Source organism: Gigantopelta aegis, chromosome 8, assembly GCF_016097555.1.
Source record: "Gigantopelta aegis isolate Gae_Host chromosome 8, Gae_host_genome, whole genome shotgun sequence".
NCBI lineage: Eukaryota > Metazoa > Mollusca > Gastropoda > Neomphalida > Peltospiridae > Gigantopelta > Gigantopelta aegis.
In genome coordinates, this window is record NC_054706.1 from 10,540,280 (window position 1) to 10,562,844 (window position 22,565).

Sequence of the window (22,565 nt, forward strand, 5' to 3'; positions counted from 1 at the left end):
TAAACGATGTTATGCTAATCAATGCATATGATTTTGATGACCAATAATATGGCCCTACTTGACAAAATATTGTAACATTTAACACTGACTTTACTGTATTTGGCATTTGTAATCTACTAATATGTAATCAAGCATTCTGTGTTGTGTTTCACCTGGTAACAGCATTTTGTATTGTTTAACCTTTGTGTGAATCTTTAAAAGTAGATTGGCTTTGCATTAGATAACATACATGTAGCTAGAACGTGTGTATGTAGACGTCTCTGTTTAAAAATGGTTATTATCTGCCTTTATAAATTATGTCCCTTGATTAATGTAAATCACACTTTTGAGAAGAGAAGCATTCCTCTGTCTTTGGTTTTTTGGGGGGTATGGGGATTAGCTTCAGTGACAGTTGACTAAGTTTTTATTATTATTATTATTTATTTATTTTAAATAAACAAGGTACAGTGTAAGGTAATATATTCTTTCATTGGTTTAGGTTATTCTGTTTCTTGAAAGTATTCATCATTTATTACTGATGTCATTTTATTTATGTCCATTACAAACTTCTCTTAGTTTTTTCATGCATACATATTATGAATGGTTTTGTCTCAGCAATTGAAAATTAATTACATTTTAACCTACCACTGACAAAATAAAGTTTCATTTTAAACCAAATACGTAAGGGAAAATACTGAAGCAGAACCAACTAGTGTAAACTAATAATGACAGTACTTCCTGCCATCCCGACCACATCCACGCCGACCACATGACCCAATTCTGTGAGCCCTTACAGAAATTATAAAATCAGTAGCATTCACGGACTGATGAAGAATTAACTCTTAGCATTTAAATAGACTAACCTGAGTTTGCAGCCATATGTTGTAAAAAAAATTTGACTAACAATCTTTTCATTTTTTAAATTACATATTAAATGCATTTCCTTGTTCAGATCCAGTGTGTTTGTGGGCATGTGTTAATGTTTATATAGCAATCATCTGCTAATGTTTGTAGCAGTAATTTTTCATTTTAGGTCGTAATATATATTTTTTCATACATATAAAATTATTGAAAGATAAAATTTAATATGCTCTACTACAAACATTAGGATGACAACAAACATCTTGTTTATATAGACATTTTCTTGTTTACAATATAAATGAATGAATGAATCATTGTTAAATATTCATTGATGCATTTACATTGTAAACATGGGTAAAATCATTTAATATGTAATTTTAGTCCCCAAAAAGGCTCTGTTAGTCCGAAATATCTTACAGTGGTTGAACACTCGGGACTGTCCTTTAAAGGAAGGGACAATTAAGGCATTTGGCCTGGTATGTATATTCAATGATATATAATGCACATTATTGCTTAATATCAACAAGTATAATCGTATATAGTTAATTAATAAAATGGTTAAATGTGACGGCTATTATATACATTGTATAACGGGCGCAGCCATTTTGTACCATCTCAGTGAGTATGCCCTCTGGCGAGCTGGTGGTTAGTAATACTTAATGCGTAATGTTTTGCGGGATGGTAAATAGTCATACATTGCAATGTTTTGTAATAATACACATCCCAGTAAGCCAGCAATAAGTATATCCCACACTATATATATTATTTTTCAATACAAAATAAAATACCATTGTCAAAGTTGCTACACAATAAGTCGAAATAATTAACAATGTTTTGTCCATGCATTAACCTACATACTGAAATGATACACGGAGTTGCTTCTACCTGTGATTCCTGATTGGCAGGTGTGTATTTGATTGGTAACCAGACGAGCCAATTAATTGATGCTGTCTATACCGGTATTGTGGAATATTACCTGTCGCCCCTAAAATGGTAATGGACATGGTTTATTACTGTAAATAGTTCTGTAAAACTATTGATTAAGTAGACTTTTCCATCTAAAACCACAGAATTGACCAATTACGTAGTCCCAAAGAAAAGAAAATTATCACTTGGGTATCGTGGGTTGTTATTTTTGCTCCAACGTAGCATATCAATAGGCCTAATAGTGTAAATTTTTCATTTGGATTATTTAACAGAAAAATACTGTGACCCCATTTTGTTCCGTTAAAGCAACTTTAAATATATTTAGTTAAAATTTTATAGTTTATTATATTATTACGTCATTTATGCTGGGTTACAAGTCAGGTGCACCTTGTCGAAAATAAATGCTTTTGTTTACACTGTACATACAGGAGATGGTCAGGAGCTGACGTCACTTCGCCCCAAGCTATGCCACCAGACGTCACAAAAACAAAACAAAATGGCTGCCCCCAGTTAGCAGGAATAATAATCTTTTTTTATGAACTCTAAAATTACGCTTTTTTCATTTGCTAAAGTGTCAGTATGTGTTGGTGGTCCGGGTATGCATCTTTTCAACACACAAGGCTTTTGTTTGAGGTGACCCTACCTTTAATAGTGAAAATCTTCTTTTCTTTTTTGTTTCTTTTTTTTCTTTTTTCTTTTTTTTTGCTTAAAGGTTGCAGTATACATATAGATCTATGGCCTACTAACAACTGCATAGTAGGCCTTATCATTAATCCTTTGGCTATTGGTTACAGGATCCAGGAGAGGCACAGTGTAAAACATAGTGGTTGCCAGACTCGCCTTTCAAATTACTTGTAAGGACATTTTCACAGATACAACAAATAAACACACACACACACACAAAGTGGTACGTCCATGCCGTATCTCTTTGAAAAATGGTACGGTCATGGCCGTACCATCTGCGCTGCCTCTGGGATCATCATACAAGCATAAAATAGTATAATATGTTATAAGGGGATTTGTATGCAACATTATTTCTATCACAGACGCATCAGTGTTGTATTCAATTTTTTATTCAAACTGCAGGAAATTATTGAAAAAGCTCAGGATATTAAGTTTTTTTGTTGATATTATATAAAAATGTTTTATGCCATCTCCAGGTAATATGTGTGACAGTTGAATTTTTATATTTCAAAATACTCAAAAGTACTTCCTTATGCTGTGATGCCATTTGTAATTTAAACTTAATCACTGATTGATCAGTTTATCTGAACTGAATGCAATATTGTTGGTAAATAGAACAAGCTTTATACACATCAGCATATGAGCATTATTACTATTACTAGTAAGACGAGATACAGATATTACATTTCCAACAGAAATGCATGGAGTTGACTTTTGTGACTAGAACATTAAGACCTATTAACATGGTGTATGCAATGTAGCTCTGCATCTGAGAAAGTTTCGCGTTTTGATCCGTTCCTCACAAAACTATACGTCCTACATCAATGAAACTTGGTTTATAGTTGTACCGATGGATGTTCATCATGGTGCACAGTGAAATTGAATAAGTTTATGGCACGCAATTCCGCGGAATTCTTTTTAATTCAATATTATTTAAATATATAATAAAAAGAAACATGACTTGTACCAGTGTTAATAAACCGGTCAGTTTGAACCAAACCAGTGTGTGATTCATAAAACATTAAATTCCATGGAACTGATGTTATTAATGAATTATGAAATATCAGTGTTGTCCTGTGTATATTGTGACGTTTCAATTAATGTTGACTTGTTAAAGGGACAGACCCCGGTTTCAGCCCGTGAAAATAACACTAAGTTTAGTTAATCTACAAACCTGTAACACATGGATAAAATTACATTAGTGGAACATGAGTCTGTGACTTTGAAATAGTGAAATACCCTTTAAAAAATAAGACTAAAACTGGACTCCATAACTGTTACCTCTCAGACGCACGTGCATTTTTAAGCATTTTGTGATATTAAAAACATCAGTATGAACATGAGTCTGTGACTTTGAAATAGTGAAATACCCTTTAAAAAATAAGACTAAAATTCGACTCCATAACGGTTACCTCTCAGACGCACGTGCATTTTGTGATATTAAAAACATCAGGATGAACATGAGTCTGTGACTTTGAAATAGTGAAATACCCTTTAAAAAATAAGACTAAAACTGGACTCCATAACTGTTACCTCTCAGACACACATGCATTTTTATGCATTTTGTGATATTAAAAAGATCAGGATGACCAAAAACACTTCGAATGTATGGAAATGGATAATCTACACAATAAAATCTAAGTAAAGTATGATTTCAGTTGTCAAAAATGACTCCAATATTCAAAAATATGCCTTGGTGTTTAAAGCTAGGGTATGTCCCTTTAAGTATAGTAGACATTAACATGTAGAGTAGACATTAACATGTAGAGTAGACATTAACATGTAGAGTAGACATTAACATGTACAGTACACATTAACATGTAGAGTAGGCATTAACATGTAGAGTAGACATTAACATGTAGAGTACACATTAACATGTAGAGTACACATTAACATGTAGAGTAGACATTAACATGTAGAGTAGACATTAACATGTACAGTAGACATTAACATGTACAGTAGACATTAACATGTACAGTAGACATTAACATGTGCAGGTTTTATAAATGTTGTGAAAACCTTGTTAAGTTTGTCATTGTTTGATGTTGTATACCACATACAACGATTATTATGTCATAATAAATATACTGTGATTATGGTTTTTGTGTTTGGTGTGTTTGTGTATCAGTGAGCTACATACACAGGGAAAATGAGTGGACATTTTACAACACCAGCAAGGAAAACAAAATGTATACATGTAAGTAGGGCAGCTGAATTGCACTCGCCTGCTCACCAGAAACGGTAAAAAAAATCTACCGGGCGAATCAATAGCAAAACCCAATAGCCCGTCTAGCGACCCACAATTTTGAGTAAAACTGTGCTGACAAATGGTTTGTTTCATATATGGCAATTGAAAGTGGTCATAAGATTTGAGGACAAATCTTGGGCTAGTGATAATATCTGCGGGCTAGTGGATTTTTTTTATTTACTAGCCCGGCTGGCTATTAAAAAAAATTCTAATTCCACAGGCCTGTGTAAGATACTGGATGTAAACTTTGACACATGAAAATTTAATTGTTCATACCACATGGTAAACAGTGTTCACTTTCATGTAGCTGACATCAATGACTGGACATAATAAACAAGTAAATCATTAAATTTCTGTTGTATTCATTACAATTTAACGTCATCCCATAGGTCCGACCGTAACAACGCGAGTGTTTTTATGAACGTAGTAATAGTAGTAATAATAATGTTGGGGATCTGATAATGTCACTTTATTTTGCTACTTTGTCTTATTGAGAGTTATTTTTTAAAAAACGAAAAAATAACTCAAAATAAATCACATGCATGAACTTGTAGTTTTATTATTAGTAAGTGTGTTTTGAATTTAATTATGAGGATTGTCTGTTATATTTTTTACATTCATATGGCTATAAAAAACCCAAATCATCATTACATTTATGTGTGAACAGCTTTGCTGATTCTTAACTAATAACACCCCAGCATGTACAGAAGTTATCCGTTATTGGATGTAAACATGGATACATGAATATTTAGTTGTTCATACCACTTGGTTAACATTCTTTTCTTGTAGTCAACAGCAATAGATTACAGGCCTGGCTCCGTATTCATAAACATACTTAAGTCAATGTATGATACCTAAATACATACTTAAAGTACGTAGATAAGTATCATACATTGACTTAAGTATGTTTATTAATATGGATCCTGGGGCCTAATTCACAGTACAATGCTAAAAGACTTGCAAATAGGATGCTTTGTTGTCTAGCAGAGTCTAAGAGACCATTGTGAATTAGACCCTTGGTGCTTATAAAATGTTAATAGAGTCTGAGACACTAATGTCATGACAACACTGTATAAATTGTATGTGTGTGACATCATTAGAGATTGAGTCTGGACCCTAAACGTTTTATAAGTACGGACCCTGGTCCCTTGGTACCATACAGTGGATGGGTATATACATGCAGAACTAGTAGGGAACATTTAAAATTGTGTAGCAATCTGTGAAACCTGTGTATACAATATGTAGGCTTCTACATGTCCCATGGGCGGGACGTAGCCCAGTGGTAAAGAGCTCTCTCGATGCACGGTCGGTCTGGGATCAATCCCTGTCGGTGGGCCCATTGGACTATTTCTCGTTCCAGCCAGTGCACCACAACTAGTATATCAAAGGTCGTGGTATGTGTTATCTTGTCTGTGGGATGGTGCATATAAAAGATCCATTGCTGCTAATCGAAAAGAGTAGCCCATGAAGTGGCGACAGCGGGTTTCCACCCTATATCTGTGTGTCATTAACCATATGTCTGACGCCATATAAACTGCCCCTGCGTGTGCTGTAACCTCACCGTGATGCAGGGGTCTAACATTCTCTTTGAGAATGGCCAATACAGTACAAAAAAGTTTTGAGTAAAATTCAGTATCCGTAAAATTCTGTGATATTTGTGTTTTTGCACAGTTGTTTACACTTTTTGTTTAAGTCTTGAATTTTTATATTGATGTTGATCATCACTTTATTTGCATTACCATAGTTTGACACCCAATAGTCGATGTATTTTTCGTGCTGGGGTGTCGTTAAACATTCATTCATTCATTCATTCATTCCATGTAAACTGTAAATAAAATGTGTTGAGTGCGTTGTTAAATAAATTATTCCTTCCTTCTACCTGTTCCAGATTAATGCACAAAGACGGGCATGGAATATAACTTGGACATGTTCACATGTACATGTAGCTGTGTTGCTTAAAAGTCCATATCAAAACTATACTCCACTATGGTTTTGCTTTTTTATATATGATTTATAAATCCCTGAAATGAAACCTTGAAAACTACTAGCATCATATTCGTAATGACCTACTACTATATATATATATATATATATATATATATATATATATATATATATAAATAACAGGTATAATAAACATTACTTAACAATTGCCTTTTATAGATGAAAAATTACAAATTGCATTAAAACACTTGTTATTTTAAAACTAACTATAGGTGTAACAATGTTGTCTAGTATAATTCAAATTGTGTGTGGATATTGCCTTGTCAGTATGATAATTATTCATCTATAAGAGACGACTATTATACATGTTATTTGTTAATGTTAATACACTTTTCAGTTTTTGATTTCAGGGATTTTCATAAATGATATGCAATAAGCAAAAACATAGTAGGGTATAATTTCAAATAGTACTTTGGTACCAATAGTTTGCTAGCAAGCTTTTAGTTGGTGTTCTTTTTTTTCTTTCTTTTTTAATGATTTGGGGGAACAGGATACATTTAGCCTTTTTATAAACCCATCTGTGATGGGTCATATTATGATATTGTGTTGTCCGTCCATCTGTTAACTTTTCTTGTTTGGACCATATTTTGCATACAGATGCTTACAGGACCATCAAATCTCACATATAGGAAAAACTTGGAATGGCAGTGTGTCGTACTATTACTAGGTCACTTTGACCTACTTTTCACAGTCTACTGCACATAACAGTAATAATAGAATCTATCACCATTGTGAGGTATAGATATGGCAATTCCAATCCGAGGGACAAAACATTTTGTCCCAAGGGTTGGAATTGCCTTATCTATACCTCACAACGCAGGGGTGCACAAATGTGAAATTGTGATGGTTGCCTGGTGCTGAAGTTTGGTTGCCTAACATCTCTTGGTTGACCACATATTTCATAAAAGTTTCGTTTTATGATTTTCTTGGTTTCCCGTCGGGCAACTGTTTGACAAAGAATGGTTGCCCGCAACATATTTTAGTTTTCCTGGGCACACGGACAACCAATTTGTGCACCCCTGCGACGGTGATTGATTCTTTTTCTTGCCCATTTAATTACAGTAACAAAACATTAAATTTGTAAGTTATGGTTTGTTTATTGTAGAACGATTCATAAACATTTCAGCTACAAACTCCTTTAATCATATGAGGAAAAATATAGTCCACATTATGCAACGATATAAAAATGTAACAACTTACCAATAAATATAAAGTTGAAAATATTAACACTATTTCACGTGAGCCATTGTCCTGTTTGCATGTCTGTTGCAAATCACCAATGGGTTATGTTGTAAACCGTTAAACGTTCTGAAAGTTACTTTACCAAGTACCCCCCTAAAAAAAAACCTGTACTTTAATTATTTGCAATAAAACATATCAATTTTATATATTATTTTGCTTGAACTTACAGAACCATCTGGAAATTATCATACTGTAAATAAAATGTACAGTCAATGCAGTTTGAGGTAATCGAATAGGTTATACAATATAATTTAAGTAACTATAATCAGTTACCTGAAATTTTGAAATATTGTCCCCTGCATTTTCATCAGTGATTACTGGTTTTGAAAGAATAAAGTGTGTTTAATTTACATCATTCTTATAGGCCATAATCTTTTTTCAGTTTGCCCATTTTTTGTCAACTTAGTAAGGTAAGGGCAAACAAAGTAGTATTAGATTTTTTTATTTGGCCTAAAAGGTAACAATGACCATTGTTACTGGTCAACGGGGTTTTTTAATATAAAAAGGTGTTCTTGCAACTTTTTAATTAGAATGCACTAGTTAGATATATTTTTACCTTACCATTTTGCTACATCAAGTTTGAGCATTGGTTTGTTTTTGTGTGTTTTGGTTTTTGAAGGGGTATTCTTTTTTTATATTTATGTTTTTATATTTGGGGGGAGGGGTTTCGTTTTTTTTTTTGGTTGGGTTTTGGGGATTTTTTTAATTCACCATTACCACCTTTTGTGCCCAAACACTAGCATTAGTGGAAATACATGTGGTTTGTCACTGTTGTAGAATTACAGCTCAAATCCAAGAGGTGCCATTTTGTGAGTTTGGTTGTGTTTAACAGTTTGTCACCATCATGGCTGCAATGTAAAGTTCTGCACTGCTTCAAAGGTGACCCGTTAAGAAGTGAGTTCATAAAAGTCAGCAATAGACTCAAACATAGGCGTACAGGCTCACTTTTTAGGGGGAGGGGGGAGCATGCTGGCTTTTGCCAAAATTAATGAAAATGCCTGTATCTGGATAACAACATTTATTCATATTAGCATTATTACCAAATTGCTGCATGTATATAAGGTTGTAAACAAATCACTATTTTTACAACTAATTTTGAGGGTAGAATTATAATTACATGGTAAAAAGGTCTGATATTAGTATATTTTGCCTCAATATCTCTATAATTTTTGCCTGAATATGAGGTTTTGCCCCTTGTACACTTATGGATCAAAACTTCCACAATTTATTGAAGAGGATTGGGAGATAATTTAATTTATATCTCATTGGTATTGAGGCAGGTTTGAAAAAACACAAAATTGTTTTGTTTAAAAACACCACTAGATCACATTGATTAATTAATCATCGGCAACTAGATGTCAAACATTTGATGTCTGACTTGTAATCTTCCAAGGAAACCTGCTATATTTTCCCATTAGACACCACAGATCTTTAACGTACACTTTCTCACAGACAACAGCATATACTATAGCCTTTCAAATATCACCCACAAAGTACTGGTTGGAATGGGGGGAAATCGGTCTGCCAAGGAGGTTTGATCTAATGTCCTAAGCCAGTGTGATTTTGAGGAGAGTCCAGGAGCCTGAGGCTTGTAAAAATCATATAGAACCCTCTAGCTTGGCTAGCATATGAGCCAACATGGCTTGTAAAAGTTATTTGTACATATTATATTGACTCTTCAAAATGACACGGTCAACATGTATATCAAAATCATAGGAAACCACAGTCTTGAATAGCGATAATTTTCCAGGCTTTTATACAAAACATTTAGTGTATCTTGTTCTTCTGGAGGCATACGGCAGGGCCCACTGGGTTGGTGGCGGGCTCTAAAGATTTGCAAACGGGGAGTCCTTATGACACTTAAATTTTTTAAACCAAAATTGCACACTGTAAGCACCTCAGGCGACCACTCTACTGATTGGTTTGACACCTAATATAATAGCCGTTCTATATTTGTGTGCTGGGGTGTTGTTAAACATTCATTCATTCATTCACTCTACCGATTGAGCTAAATCCCACTCCTCTGTTAGAAAATGGTCAGTTGTCTTCCATCTCATATTCACACCTGATCATTTTTGAAATGGCCCTTGCATTTAGAATTTTACTTATTAATTTTATGGACTCAAATATAGTATACCCTCCCAACTAACTCCTATATAGACAATTTATGCACTCCCTCCTCACCTAAATATGTTACAATATAGAATTACTATCTCACAGAATACTTACCCCATCTCTTGGTCTTTTTATATTCTGTTAGATGTGTTGCAATTTTAAATCACTATCTCACAAATATCTTATTTCCATCTCTTGGTCTTTTTATATAGATACATTCAGTGTTTGAAATAAGCACAAATGTACCTTGGTGGTTGTTCAGTGGACAAGTAAAAATGTTCAATGAAGTTTCATTTTGAGCAATGAAAAACATTGTCCTTTTATTTCAATAAAACAAACTTGCTTTGGACAAGTGAAAGTAGATTTCTAGATGTATTTGTCCAGTAGACTAGTGAAAAATTCTGATTATTTCTATCACTGACATGTATGTTTCTTGCAATATAGAATCACCCTCTTGCAGAAATCTTATTTCCATCACTTTGTCTTTTTATATACATATGATGCAATTTGTAGAATCAGTATCTTACAGTAATCTTATTTTCATCTCTTTGTCTTTTTATATAGATATGTTGCAATACAGAATCACTGTTTCACAGTAAACTTACCCCAATTCTTTGTCTTTTTATAAATATAGATATGTTGCAATACAGAATCACTGTTTCACAGCAAACTTACTCCAAGTCTTGGTCGTCTTATATAGAATTTAAATCCCTTAGGATATTGGTTAGGTTCTGAGTATGAGTTGGGTCGTAAGAAATACACAGGTTAAAAAGTGTTCTGGCTTGTCATTTTTACATAATTCAGACCTGGGGGGTATTTTTCTATTGTGTAGTTTTACTACATTTTTTTTACTATTTTTGAAAATGGTCTGAAATGTGTCACCTTAAAACATTTTTAAAATTAATTTTTAATTATATTTTGTTTGATTTACAATTTTGTTTAAAAAAATATTTTTCACTTGAAACATTTTTATAACCAAAATCAAGTTCGATCCCTTTTATACATTTGTTTTGTTGTTTGGTTTTTTTGCTTCTTTTTTTCCGTTTTGTTGGGGTTTTTTGGGGGGGTTTTTTTTTGTTTGTTTTGTTTGTTTTTTTAGGGGGGAAGGTGGTGTTTGATTTGGGGGGTTTTCTTGTTTTTTTCTTGTTTTTGGGGTTTTTTTTCTTTTTAAAATTTTATATATATACATCTAAAGACCAGTTTCTTAACTGCTATTCTTTTTCAAATTGCATATGATTCTTTTAGAACTACATGTATATTATTGAACACCAGAAACTATAGACCAAAGCACTGGTTTTATATATTCAGTAATATTTGAATAACTCTTAGCATGTAATATGTCCAAGACTACAATTTTTAATTTATGGTATCCTGGGGTTTTACTTTTTCTTTTCTGTTTTTTTTATAAAAATAGTTATTATTCTTTTGGATAAAGATTGCTTGACAATGGAACATTAATATATCATGGGTTTTTTGTGTGGGTTTTTTTTTTTTGATGGGGTTGGAAGGTATTGCTGATAATAATATAATAGTTGTAATAAAGAATATAAACTCTATTTAAACATTAATTACAAAATAAGAGTATATATCTGCACAATATAATTTACTAAAACTAAGTTAACTCAACTATACTGAGTATATTTTAATTATTTTATCACTTAGAACAGATCATCGACATAAGGTTTTTTTCCCCATAATGCTATTCTTTGGCATTCTTTAAATGCAGTCATTAATCTAGGCCTGGTAACATTAATTTATGATTAACAGTTAAAATACTTGATACCATCTTAGCTGTTTAATATAATGGTGTATTTGTGTTCAGCATTTAACCTTTTAACTATTCCTGACATTTTTTTTCTGGTATCTGTAAATCAGACTAAAAATACATTTTCAAAATTGATTTTTTTTTTCCTTCTAATACCTATTTTTTCTTTTTCTTTTTGCAGGTTGCTGAAGAGATAACAAAAACTAAAGACTAGATTGCATCTGTTCATTGGACCTGTTTATTGGTATTCAGCAGATATTGGCCAGTCTATTTTGGAGTTTTGACCCGTTTATTTTAGTTAAGTGACACATATCAAGAATTTGAGTCTACTCATTATACACTTATCCCTCTTCATATCACTTTAATACTTTAATACAATGGATAATTGTGTGTGTAAATTCTAATATTATATGTGGTTTTCTTTTTAATGAAAAGTTTTCTAATAAATTATAAGTTGGATGCATTCTCATGATCCAGAATATGGTAAACAATATTATCCCAGTTTCACACTCTCTTTTTTTATATATTATAAGTCTTTTTAATATTAAACTAAATTTTTAGGGGTATTTGTTATCTGTTTCATGAATGAATATGTATTAGGTTTTTTTTATATGCATTTACATTTTTCATATTTTCCTACAATTTTCTTTTCCACCACAACCACACCATATACCTCACCTTTCCGGTTTTACCTAGCTTTTTTTCTGGTGAAGGAATTATATTCTAAGGTTTTTAAAAATTATTAATCAGAATTTAATTATACCATTATATATTTTTATTCTTCTTTGTTCTTCGGATGAACTAAAACTGTTGGCCTAAAGGCATCTGCTTTTTGCTGTATATTATTAAACTTGATTTTTGCCTTCTATTTAAATCTGCAGTTCAGTGGCCTGGTTTTATGTTCTTGAGTTTGTAGCCATTAAAACAGATAGTTGTCTAATCTACTCGCAAAAATAAAGTTTGAAATAAAAATCACATTGAAATACATTTGCGATTGCATGTACTTTTGATCCAAGTATTTCTCAAAGATTTTTTGCAATTGTAAATAAAAAATAAATTGTGTCTTAGAATTATTGTAGACCAGTAATTCTTGGCCTACATGTATACATTTATTTTATTTTTTTTGGTAAGAAAATGTATAGATAAAAACCCTACATATATGTATTTTCAGTAAGAGTGAAAATTCTACAGATGTATTCTCAGTAAGAAAATGCAGAGATGAAAAAACCTACTGATTAATGCAAATACATATATGTGCATCCCTCCAAAATAATATATTGTTTCTTGATCATGTTGTCAGTAAGAAAATGAAGAGACGAAAACTTCAGATACATGTATGTTTTCTCAGTAAGAAAATGCAGAGATGAAAAAACTACCAATTAATGCAAATATGTGCATCCCTCCAAAATAATATATTGTTTCTTGATCATGTTGTCAACTTGTCAGTAAGAAAATGCAGAGATGAAAACTCTTTAGATTACTAGTACTTCAGAAGTCAGGATTTTAGTCCTACCTAAAAACTGGCCATGTTTTTCTTCTTTAATGAAAAGCTTATAATCCCTTATTTCTGAAGATCCTGCAGAGTTTTCTGGAAAAAGATTTCCAATGTCATATACATGTACATGTATTATATGTTACATAATTTGAAATGTTGTATTGGATAAAAACATGTTAAATGGCTACAAACTTATAATAATCCCATTTAAAATTCAAGTGCTAGTTAATCTGTTAAAAGTAAGTAGATTAGGCTGCTTATGTATGGCCTAGAAAAAGTGGATTTTTAAAAAGTGTTTTTGTGGGTTAGGGGTTTTCTTTGGTGGTGAGTAGGTTTTTTTGGGGTGGGTTGGTGGGGTAGGGGGGGGGGGGGATGTGTGTGTCTTAATTTCTAGCAGATTGGGATTGTGGCTATAAGTGATTGTGAACATGAAAGTGGACCAGCCTTACCGGTAGTTTTGTTGTGGTTAAATCAGTGGACATAAGTCTAATAGGTACCAACTTCACATCACAGTCTCAGTTTCCAGCCAGCGTCCGTTTGAATGGCTCAGTGTGCAGATGCGAGGCCACTACACCACTAAACCTCTGTCTTGGACAGACGGCACGGATAGCTGAGATGTGTCTCCAAGACAGCATGTTTCATATAAGCTGGAAGATCAAGTTAAATGAAAATGAATGATGAAACTGAATTTAAAAATAGAACATTAAAGACATTTTAATAGACAAATTGCAGGTGTTGTAGATGAATTGACCTACGTAATGAAATAAAATGTCTGCGGTGTATGAATTGTTATAAATGTTGAAAACTATATGACAAACTTTTATTGTTGTAAATGTGTGTAAAATCAAAACACTTTTTTTCAATTTTTAAACCTTTTTGTTTTAATTTTCTTAAATGTTCTTGACTTCTTTTTTTTGTATTTAAGTGTCATTCATTTTCCATGTGATTTACATGAATGTACTTTTTTCCAGTTAAAAGGTACCAAAATGATGTCCATTGTCCGTCACTGTAACCCCAACTTGTACCTTACACCCAATATATGTACATTCTTGAAAATGGAAAACACAAATTAATGGCGCCTTACCATAGCTTTAGAATCTTTGAGGTTATTCATTAGATATGTAGTCTTCCAGATTGTAGCTTCCAATTTTGTTCAGTGTTCACTCCTACTCCACTATTGACTTTAATGTTACATGTATATAATCCACATAAAATCACAGGTTTTCCTTTTTTTATCATGTACTTGATGATTCTTCCACGATTTGTGGAAAACAAGACTTAGCTCAAAACCAGCTAAGATTGTGTCATGGTTAAGCCATCAGATTTAAGAAGAAGAAAGAGATCATCTGGATTTTTCCTGATTTCCAAATTTCTTAATTTGATGACAATCTCAAAGCAACCCCATAATTTTCTAGAACCTGTTATGTTTTTTCTGGTGTGTGGGGTTTTTTTTTTGGGGGGGGGGGGGGGTTGGGGGTGGCAGTTGTCTTAGTAACCCCCCATTTTTCAATATCCTGTAAAGTATACCTTGATTTCTTTTTTAGCATCATTTACATCTTTAATTTCAATACAGTTACTGTGTCAGAATCCAATTTCAGGTTACATATTACTGAAGCATATCTTAATTAATATTATTTCATGGTATATTTTTATTGTCAGTGTGTAGCCTTGCAAAGTTCAATGTCTTTCTGGTTGTGTGAATAAATGGACGTATCATGAATGGTGTAAAAGATGAATATTAAAAGAAACAAGAAGTAGCATTGACCTTGAGAACAAAATGACAAAACCTTTGGCATATCCAATCATATCCCTTTGCATGAGTTCAGGGAATAGGGCTGTGACATGATTTTAAAATTAATGCAAATATGTGCATCCCTCCAAAATAATATATTGTTTCTTGATCATGTCAAATGTTTTTTTGTGTTTCACCATTTCATACTATAGCTACACGTGCAGATATAAGTTGCATTTTAATAATTTCTGACACTAGTGACCGTAGCTACCAAGGAACAGACCTGTCAACCCTCCTGGATTCAGCAGGAGTCTCCTGGTATTTGATCAAATCTCCCGACTGCCTGTGCAGGAGACAATTTCTCCTGTTAAATGACATTTTTGTAGGCATAAAAAAAAAATCAATCCCCTTTTGCCAAAATAACATAAAGGAAGTAGCTATGACAGATCTTAAGTGCCAGACTCTGGCCCAGAGTTGACAGCAATACACACAATGTTAAAGTCACATGTCACAGCAAGACAAAGAAAAGACCAATTAGCTATATAAACATACTTGTGTCAGTTAATTTTGTATGTTTGTGCAGTAAAATGTTGGTAACAAGGGTATACTTCAATAGATTTTTTTTTAACAATTTATAAATGTGTTTGATATAAAGTTATCCACGGAAATGGGTATAATTCCGGTATATTTCACACAATGTCTGTAATGAGGTTTTACTTATGATTAATGGAAATACAATGTTTATTGCATCATTATAATGATTTTAAATAAGTACCACGCCACTGTTCCTCATTATAGTAAAAACTGAATATTAATTTATAAGATTTATATAAATTTGTCTTGGGTACTTCAATTTGGGTACACTAGCCACAAATGATGATGTGACGTAACCTGTAAGTGCAGTGCTGTAAATGTACTAATTAATTTTTTTAATTTCTTGTTAATGTTCTTAACATTTTTGGATAAAAGAGATGTTTTAAAAAAATATTTATTAAATCATAATATTTAAACTTTAAAAAGAAATATATACACACATAATTTTTTTTTTTTTTTTAAATGAATTAATTTTTTTTTTTTTTTAAAGCCAAGATCTACGGTTAACAAATATATATGACATTATGTAGTGTTCATATAACTTATTGTAATAATGTTTACAACAACCTTGCGATTTTGGGTTAAATTGTGTGAAGTTAAAAAAATCTCCTGTTTTTTGACAAAATCTCCTGCTTTTTCAACACACACCTCCTGCTTTCTCTTGACTAAAGGTTGACAGGTCTGCCAAGGAAACCATTACCGGTATGCTTAAAAGTTAAGAAAAAGACTAGTATATTGTATCGTTTTTTGTAAAATGTACTGCATAAAAAGAAAATTAGTTTAAAGTGTAATTCAACAGTATTAAAATTTAGCAATCGCCTCTTAGTGACATAAACATTATTAACCCTGACGTATGTACATAAATATGTATTGTATGTGTTGTTTTTCTTTGGTATCTGCAATAAGCAAACAGTATTGTCTAGTTGAAAAAAACATTAACTTATAAATAAGTTATATACATGTAGTTTATTATAATTTATTATAAAATGTACTGATTTATAATTTTGAAAGAAGAAGAAAGCTCGTTCATTTGCCATGGTCTCCCGGTGATTTTGGCTGAAGCTATTTAATTTGAACACTACAACAAATGGAATTTAGCTCACTGTGATTATATTTTGATTCATATGAGCTATCATTGGTTTAGCTAGAACCATCTTATTGTTTTGGGAATATTTTGTCTCTTGTCTTAACAGTCCATCCATCTGTTGTTCAATAAATTTTCAAAAACATGAAGTGTAAGTGCAACTATTTTTGTATTCTTAATGCAGAATCATGATTTAACACGGTGATCTTGTATTTTCCAATTTTTTTTGTCTTTGATCAATTGTCATGAAGACCATCTTGAATTGTTCTCCACACTATAATATCCAAGTATTGTAAATGATTTGTTTGTATGGTCCTACCCCCTTGTTTAAAGTTGCACCAATGAATTTCAAAAGATTCATAGAGCACTAAAAAGGTTTATTGTAGGTGGGACATTTCATTTGGCACAAATTTAGTTTTCCTTATTATTATATTTACTAAATAACATTTATCACATTTTATTTTTTTATGAGTGCTTTAAGATTAAAATTTTTGCAAGTAAAAAAAGTTATAAATTCATATTTCTGTAAAAAAAAAAATTGCAAGTAAAAAAAGTTATAAATTCATATTTCTGTAAAAAAAATCTTGATATTTTTACTTATTTGTAATGTTGTTTACTTATTTTTATTGTCAGTAATTATATTTTATGGTACATGGTTTATTCTTAATTGATTTTCTTAAATATTATTATTAATCAGCTTTTGAGCAGTACTTTCCTTCTAATATAATTATACCAAAATTTGAATTTGTATTAAATTTGTGTTAGGACATTTTCTTTATTGTTCAGAACTATGCTATTATTGATTGTATCTGGTCTCCACATTGGTGTATACAATTACAATGTATATTTATTTTGTCTTTACTTGTTAGTACTTTGTTGTTTGTTTAGTTGTCTTTAAGCACAAGTGTTTTTGTTTTAAAATCTAAACTGTTTATGTTAACATCATTATTAATATTTCCTCTTTTTTTCAAAATGGCTGAACCTATGTCAATGACATGTTTTAGACATGTATGCTACCTTAAGGTTTAAATTGTTATTACGAAATCTGTCAATCTGAATTGAAATTCCTTTTGCAAATACATATACCAGTATGTGTAATAAACTATGTATTTTATAATTTGTTTGCTACAGATTAATTTGAGCAGTATTAGCTTTGTTAAAGGGCCTATCCTGAGGTTTGGAGTGGCTTTGTTAAAGGGCCTATCCTGAGGTTTGGAGTGGCTTTGTTAAAGGGCCTATCCTGAGGTTTGGAGTGGCTTTGTTAAAGGGCCTTTCCTGAGGTTTGGGGTAGCTTTGTTAAAGGGCCTATCCTGAGGTTTGAAGTAGCTTTGTTAAATGGCCTACCCTGAGGTTTGGAGTAGCTTTGTTAAAGGGCCTATCCTGAGGTTTGGAGAGCTTTGTTAAAGGGCCTATCCTGAGGTTTGGAGTAGCTTTGTTAAAGGGCCTACCCTGAGGTTTGGAGTACCTTTGTTAAAGGGTCTACCCTGAGGTTTGGAGTAGGACTTAGCTCACGTGTACAATGCTCACCTGACCAACTGAGTTTTTTCCCATTCCAATCAGTACCACATGACTGGTATATCAAAGACTTGTATGTGCTGCCCTGTGTGGGAAATTGCATATAAAAGATCTCTTGCTGCTAATGGGGGGGGGGGTGAATGTGTCAGGTTTCCTCTGATGACTTCTTGTCTGAATTACCAAATGTATGACATTTGTTTGTGATGATGAAATTAACTTTCTCTAGTAGTGTTGTTAAACAAAACATTTCAACTTTTTAGCCTGAGTTAATTTGCAGCTTTTATGATTACAATAGACAGGAGTTTAACCTGCTTGAATGCAACACATGTGGGTAATAAAACATGAGCTATGTTGGTAGGTTAAATTAGGTTTACAACATCATTATAGTAGATCCATAAAATTCATTATTATAATATTATTGTTATCCATATTTTTGGACTGATTAAACCATAAAAAAAATCGTGTATACGTGTATCATATATTTTCTACTAAGCACTTTAAGCTGCATCTAATCATGGGCCTAATTCACAAAGGTCTAAGCTCTGCTAGACAACAAAGCATGGCAAAGTTGCAAGAGTTTAGTGAATTAGGCCCTATGTTTTAAGTTCACTTTCAGAAAAACAATGTGATATAGTGTTATATAAATTGTTATAAACTGACCTATATTTTAGCACTGCCAAAAGTATGTCTTCCCATTTGGAATGAATTTATTGTCTGAATTGCATGGCACATAGTTGCTGAGTAGGATCAGTTGACATCATTTAATAAATGTATACCATGTAGCAGTAGTGCACTGCTCATGTTGTAAAGGGGGTTTCGGAATGAGCAGTTTGAAAGTATATATATGTCAACAAAATCAAATTACAAAGCTAACAATTGGTGTATATTTTAAAGGCGCAGACCCTAGTTTTAACCTATGAAAATTAACACTAAGTTTGATTAATCTACAGAACCTGTAACACATCTCACACTTTCTCTCTCTCTCTCTCTCTCTCTCTCTCTCTCTCTCTCTCTCTCTCTCTCTCTCTCTCTCTCTCTCTCTCTCTCTCTCTCTCACTCTAGCTCCCTCCCTCCCTTTCTCTCTCTCTCTTTCTTTCTCTCTCACCTCATCACTCCTCTCCTTCACATCAAATTACATAGAACAAATTTTAAAATGTTTTCTTTAGATTGTTCCCAGGATTGATGCACATGCATAAAGATAGGTACATGTATCTGGGCACATTTGTCTTGTGATTTCAGTGATGACGGCAACTTCTTAATGTATCTATATTTACATGTATCTTGTTTTTTGGTACAATTTATGAATAAATATTTCATGTTATGTTTCTTTCTTTTTTTGTGTAAGAAATTGTACATTGAATGAAAAAATTCAATAATCAGCTCAATCATGTAACTAGCCAATTTACATTTTAATTCTGATTTGTGTTTGTTTGTTTGTTTGTTTATTAGAAAGGCACAGCCATTTTGAAAGCACTTACCCTTAGGGTATGAATATACACATTTTACATACTTATAACAAGTAGCCATTTTGAAAGCACTTACCCTTAGGGTATGAATATACACATTTTACATACTTATAACAAGTAGCCATTTTGTAACCCTGTAATACAGTCGTGTTTATATTTATGTAATTTTCCAACTGGTTCCAACATATACATGTAAGAAGATTACCTTGAAACCATTTTAGGATATAGAACAGCATATATTGTCCATTGTTACTTCAACGTACATAATTTACTTCATTAACTACATAATATAATAGTACAGACATGAGACTCAAGTTTAGATCATATGTTTAATTCTGAGTAAAAGGGGCAATCTCAAACTAGCATAATGACCAATAAGAGGTATTAAATTTTTTTAATTATAAAAATTAAATCTTGAATTACATGAATACAAAAAATTAAATCCAAATAGTTTCATTCACTACTTTTGTTCTTCTTTGTTTTTATAGCATTAAAATCCAATACGGGTGACCTAAAAGTTAATGTGTGACATCATGGCTTGAATTTGAATTGCATTTTCATGTTTACAAAGAACTGGCTGCTATTTTAATGGTTACACAATTAATATTTTCTACGTACTTTTATATTTTTATGCCAAGGAGTCTCAAGGAACTCACTGTTTACGGAGAGTGGTATCACATCACAGTTTTGATATTTTTGAATTAATTATGAAAAGATATTACAGGTCATTATATATGTACGATTGATTAATTTGTACTTATTGATCACAAATACATATCAAATTGTGAAATAACACACATGTCAAATAGCGAAATAACACACTTGCCAAATTGTGAAATAACACACTTGTGAAATAGCAAGATAACACACTTGTGAAATAGCGAAATAACACGCTTGTGAAATAGCGAAATAACACACTTGTGAAATAGCGACATAACACACTTGTGAAATGGCAAGATAACACACTTGTCAAATAGCGAAATAACACACTTGTGAAATAGCGAAATAACACACTTGTGAAATAGCGACTAGCGACATAACACACTTGTCAAATGGCGAAATAACACACTTGTCTAATAGCGAAATAACACACTTGTCAAATTATTGTGAAACAACACCCTTGTGAAATAGCGAAATAACACACTTGTCAAATTGTGAAATAACACACTTGCGAAATAGAGAAATAACACACTTGTGAAATAGCAAAATAACACACTTGTCAAATTATTGTGAAATAACACCCTTGTGAAATAGCGAAATAACACACTTGTCAAATTGTGAAATAACACACTTGCGAAATAGAGAAATAACACATTTGTGAAATAGCGAAATAACACACTTGTGAAATAGCGAAATAACACACTTGTGAAATAGCGACATAACACACTTGTCAAATGGCGAAATAACACACTTGTCAAATAGCGAAATAACACACTTGTCAAATTATTATGAAATAACACCCTTGTGAAATAGCGAAATAACACACTTGTGAAATAGCGAAATAACACACTTGTCAAATTATTATGAAATAACACCCTTGTGAAATAGCGAAATAACACACTTGTGAAATAGCGAAATAACACACTTGTGAAATAGCGAAATAACACACTTGTCAAATTATTGTGAAATAGCAAAATAACACACTTGTGAAATAGCGAAATAACACAATTGTCAAATTGTGAAATAACACACTTGTGAAATAGCGAAATAACACACTTGTGAAATAGCGAAATAACATACTTGTCAAATTGTGAAATAATACACTTGTAAAATTATTGTGAAATAACACACTTGTGAAATAGCGAAATAACACACTTGTCAAATTATTGTAAAATAACACACTTGTGAAATAGCGAAATAACACACTTGTCAAATTGTGAAATAACACACTTACGAAATAGCGAAATAACACACTTGTGACATAGCGAAATAACACACTTGTGAAATAGTGAAATAACACACTTGTGAAATAGCGAAATAACACACTTGCAATTTTGAGAATGCACCTTTAATGACGTGAAAAATCTGGGACAGCTGAACTTTAAAATGAATCTTTAGAGATTTTCTAAGCTCAATTCATGATAATGCTATCTTGAAGTAGTAATTACAGGTACTCAAATGCATATATTTCAGGTCCGTGTGCAGGCAATTGTGCATGGGGGTCTAGACTGTTGTGAGCGAAGTTTGTTCTTTCTTTTCTTTTTTCGGAGGGGGGTGTCAAGTCATGCTTTCCTAAAAAAATACATTTTGAAATACTAACAATCTGTAAATAATTTTATAACCCAGCCGTTGGAATTTTAGGATTCCTGCAAAATCATAAACATGATGTAAAATGTGGAAATTTTGGCATTCCATCTGGGATCGTGAAAGTACGCAATCCTGCTAACTTCAGTCTGTAACTACATGCATTTTTAATTAATCTTTTTTTCATTCAGAAATGTAACTGTAGATATAGAAATGTGTACAACATTTTAACATATGATCAGTCTATCAAAATGTATGTGTATAAAATACATTGAGAATAATAATGTGTATCTGTTGAAAATGCAACTACCGGGTATATTCAAATAATACATTTAGTAAATGCATAAAATACCATTTAGAAATGTTAGCACATTCTGCATATCAGATGTAATTGCATTTAGCTTTTTGAGATTTTTTTTTTTTTTCCTTTTTTTTTTTTAAGATGTCTTTCACTAGATGAATTGTGTTGCATTGTTTTTCAAATGGTCATTGATATTATAATTATTACTATCTGACTTAACTTAGTATGGAACATGTGTAGTAAAACCTGTCTAAACTAATCACGCCTGGGACCTAATATTTATCCCATTTAGACAGGGTCGTATTTTTA

The 22,565-nt window shown here is 32.2% G+C and overlaps 1 protein-coding gene across 1 annotated transcript in view; it reads left to right on the forward strand.

Annotated features, from left to right (window-relative positions):
- LOC121379040 (SEC14-like protein 5) overlaps positions 1–15,676 on the forward strand; it is a 41,126-nt gene extending 25,450 nt beyond the window's left edge. Inside the window, exon 15 of the mRNA XM_041507482.1 lies at positions 12,007–15,676. Coding sequence (XP_041363416.1) covers positions 12,007–12,022 — 16 coding nt within the window. The 3' untranslated portion in view covers positions 12,023–15,676. The remainder of the gene's footprint in view (positions 1–12,006) is intronic.
- Positions 15,677–22,565: the final 6,889 nt, after the last annotated feature.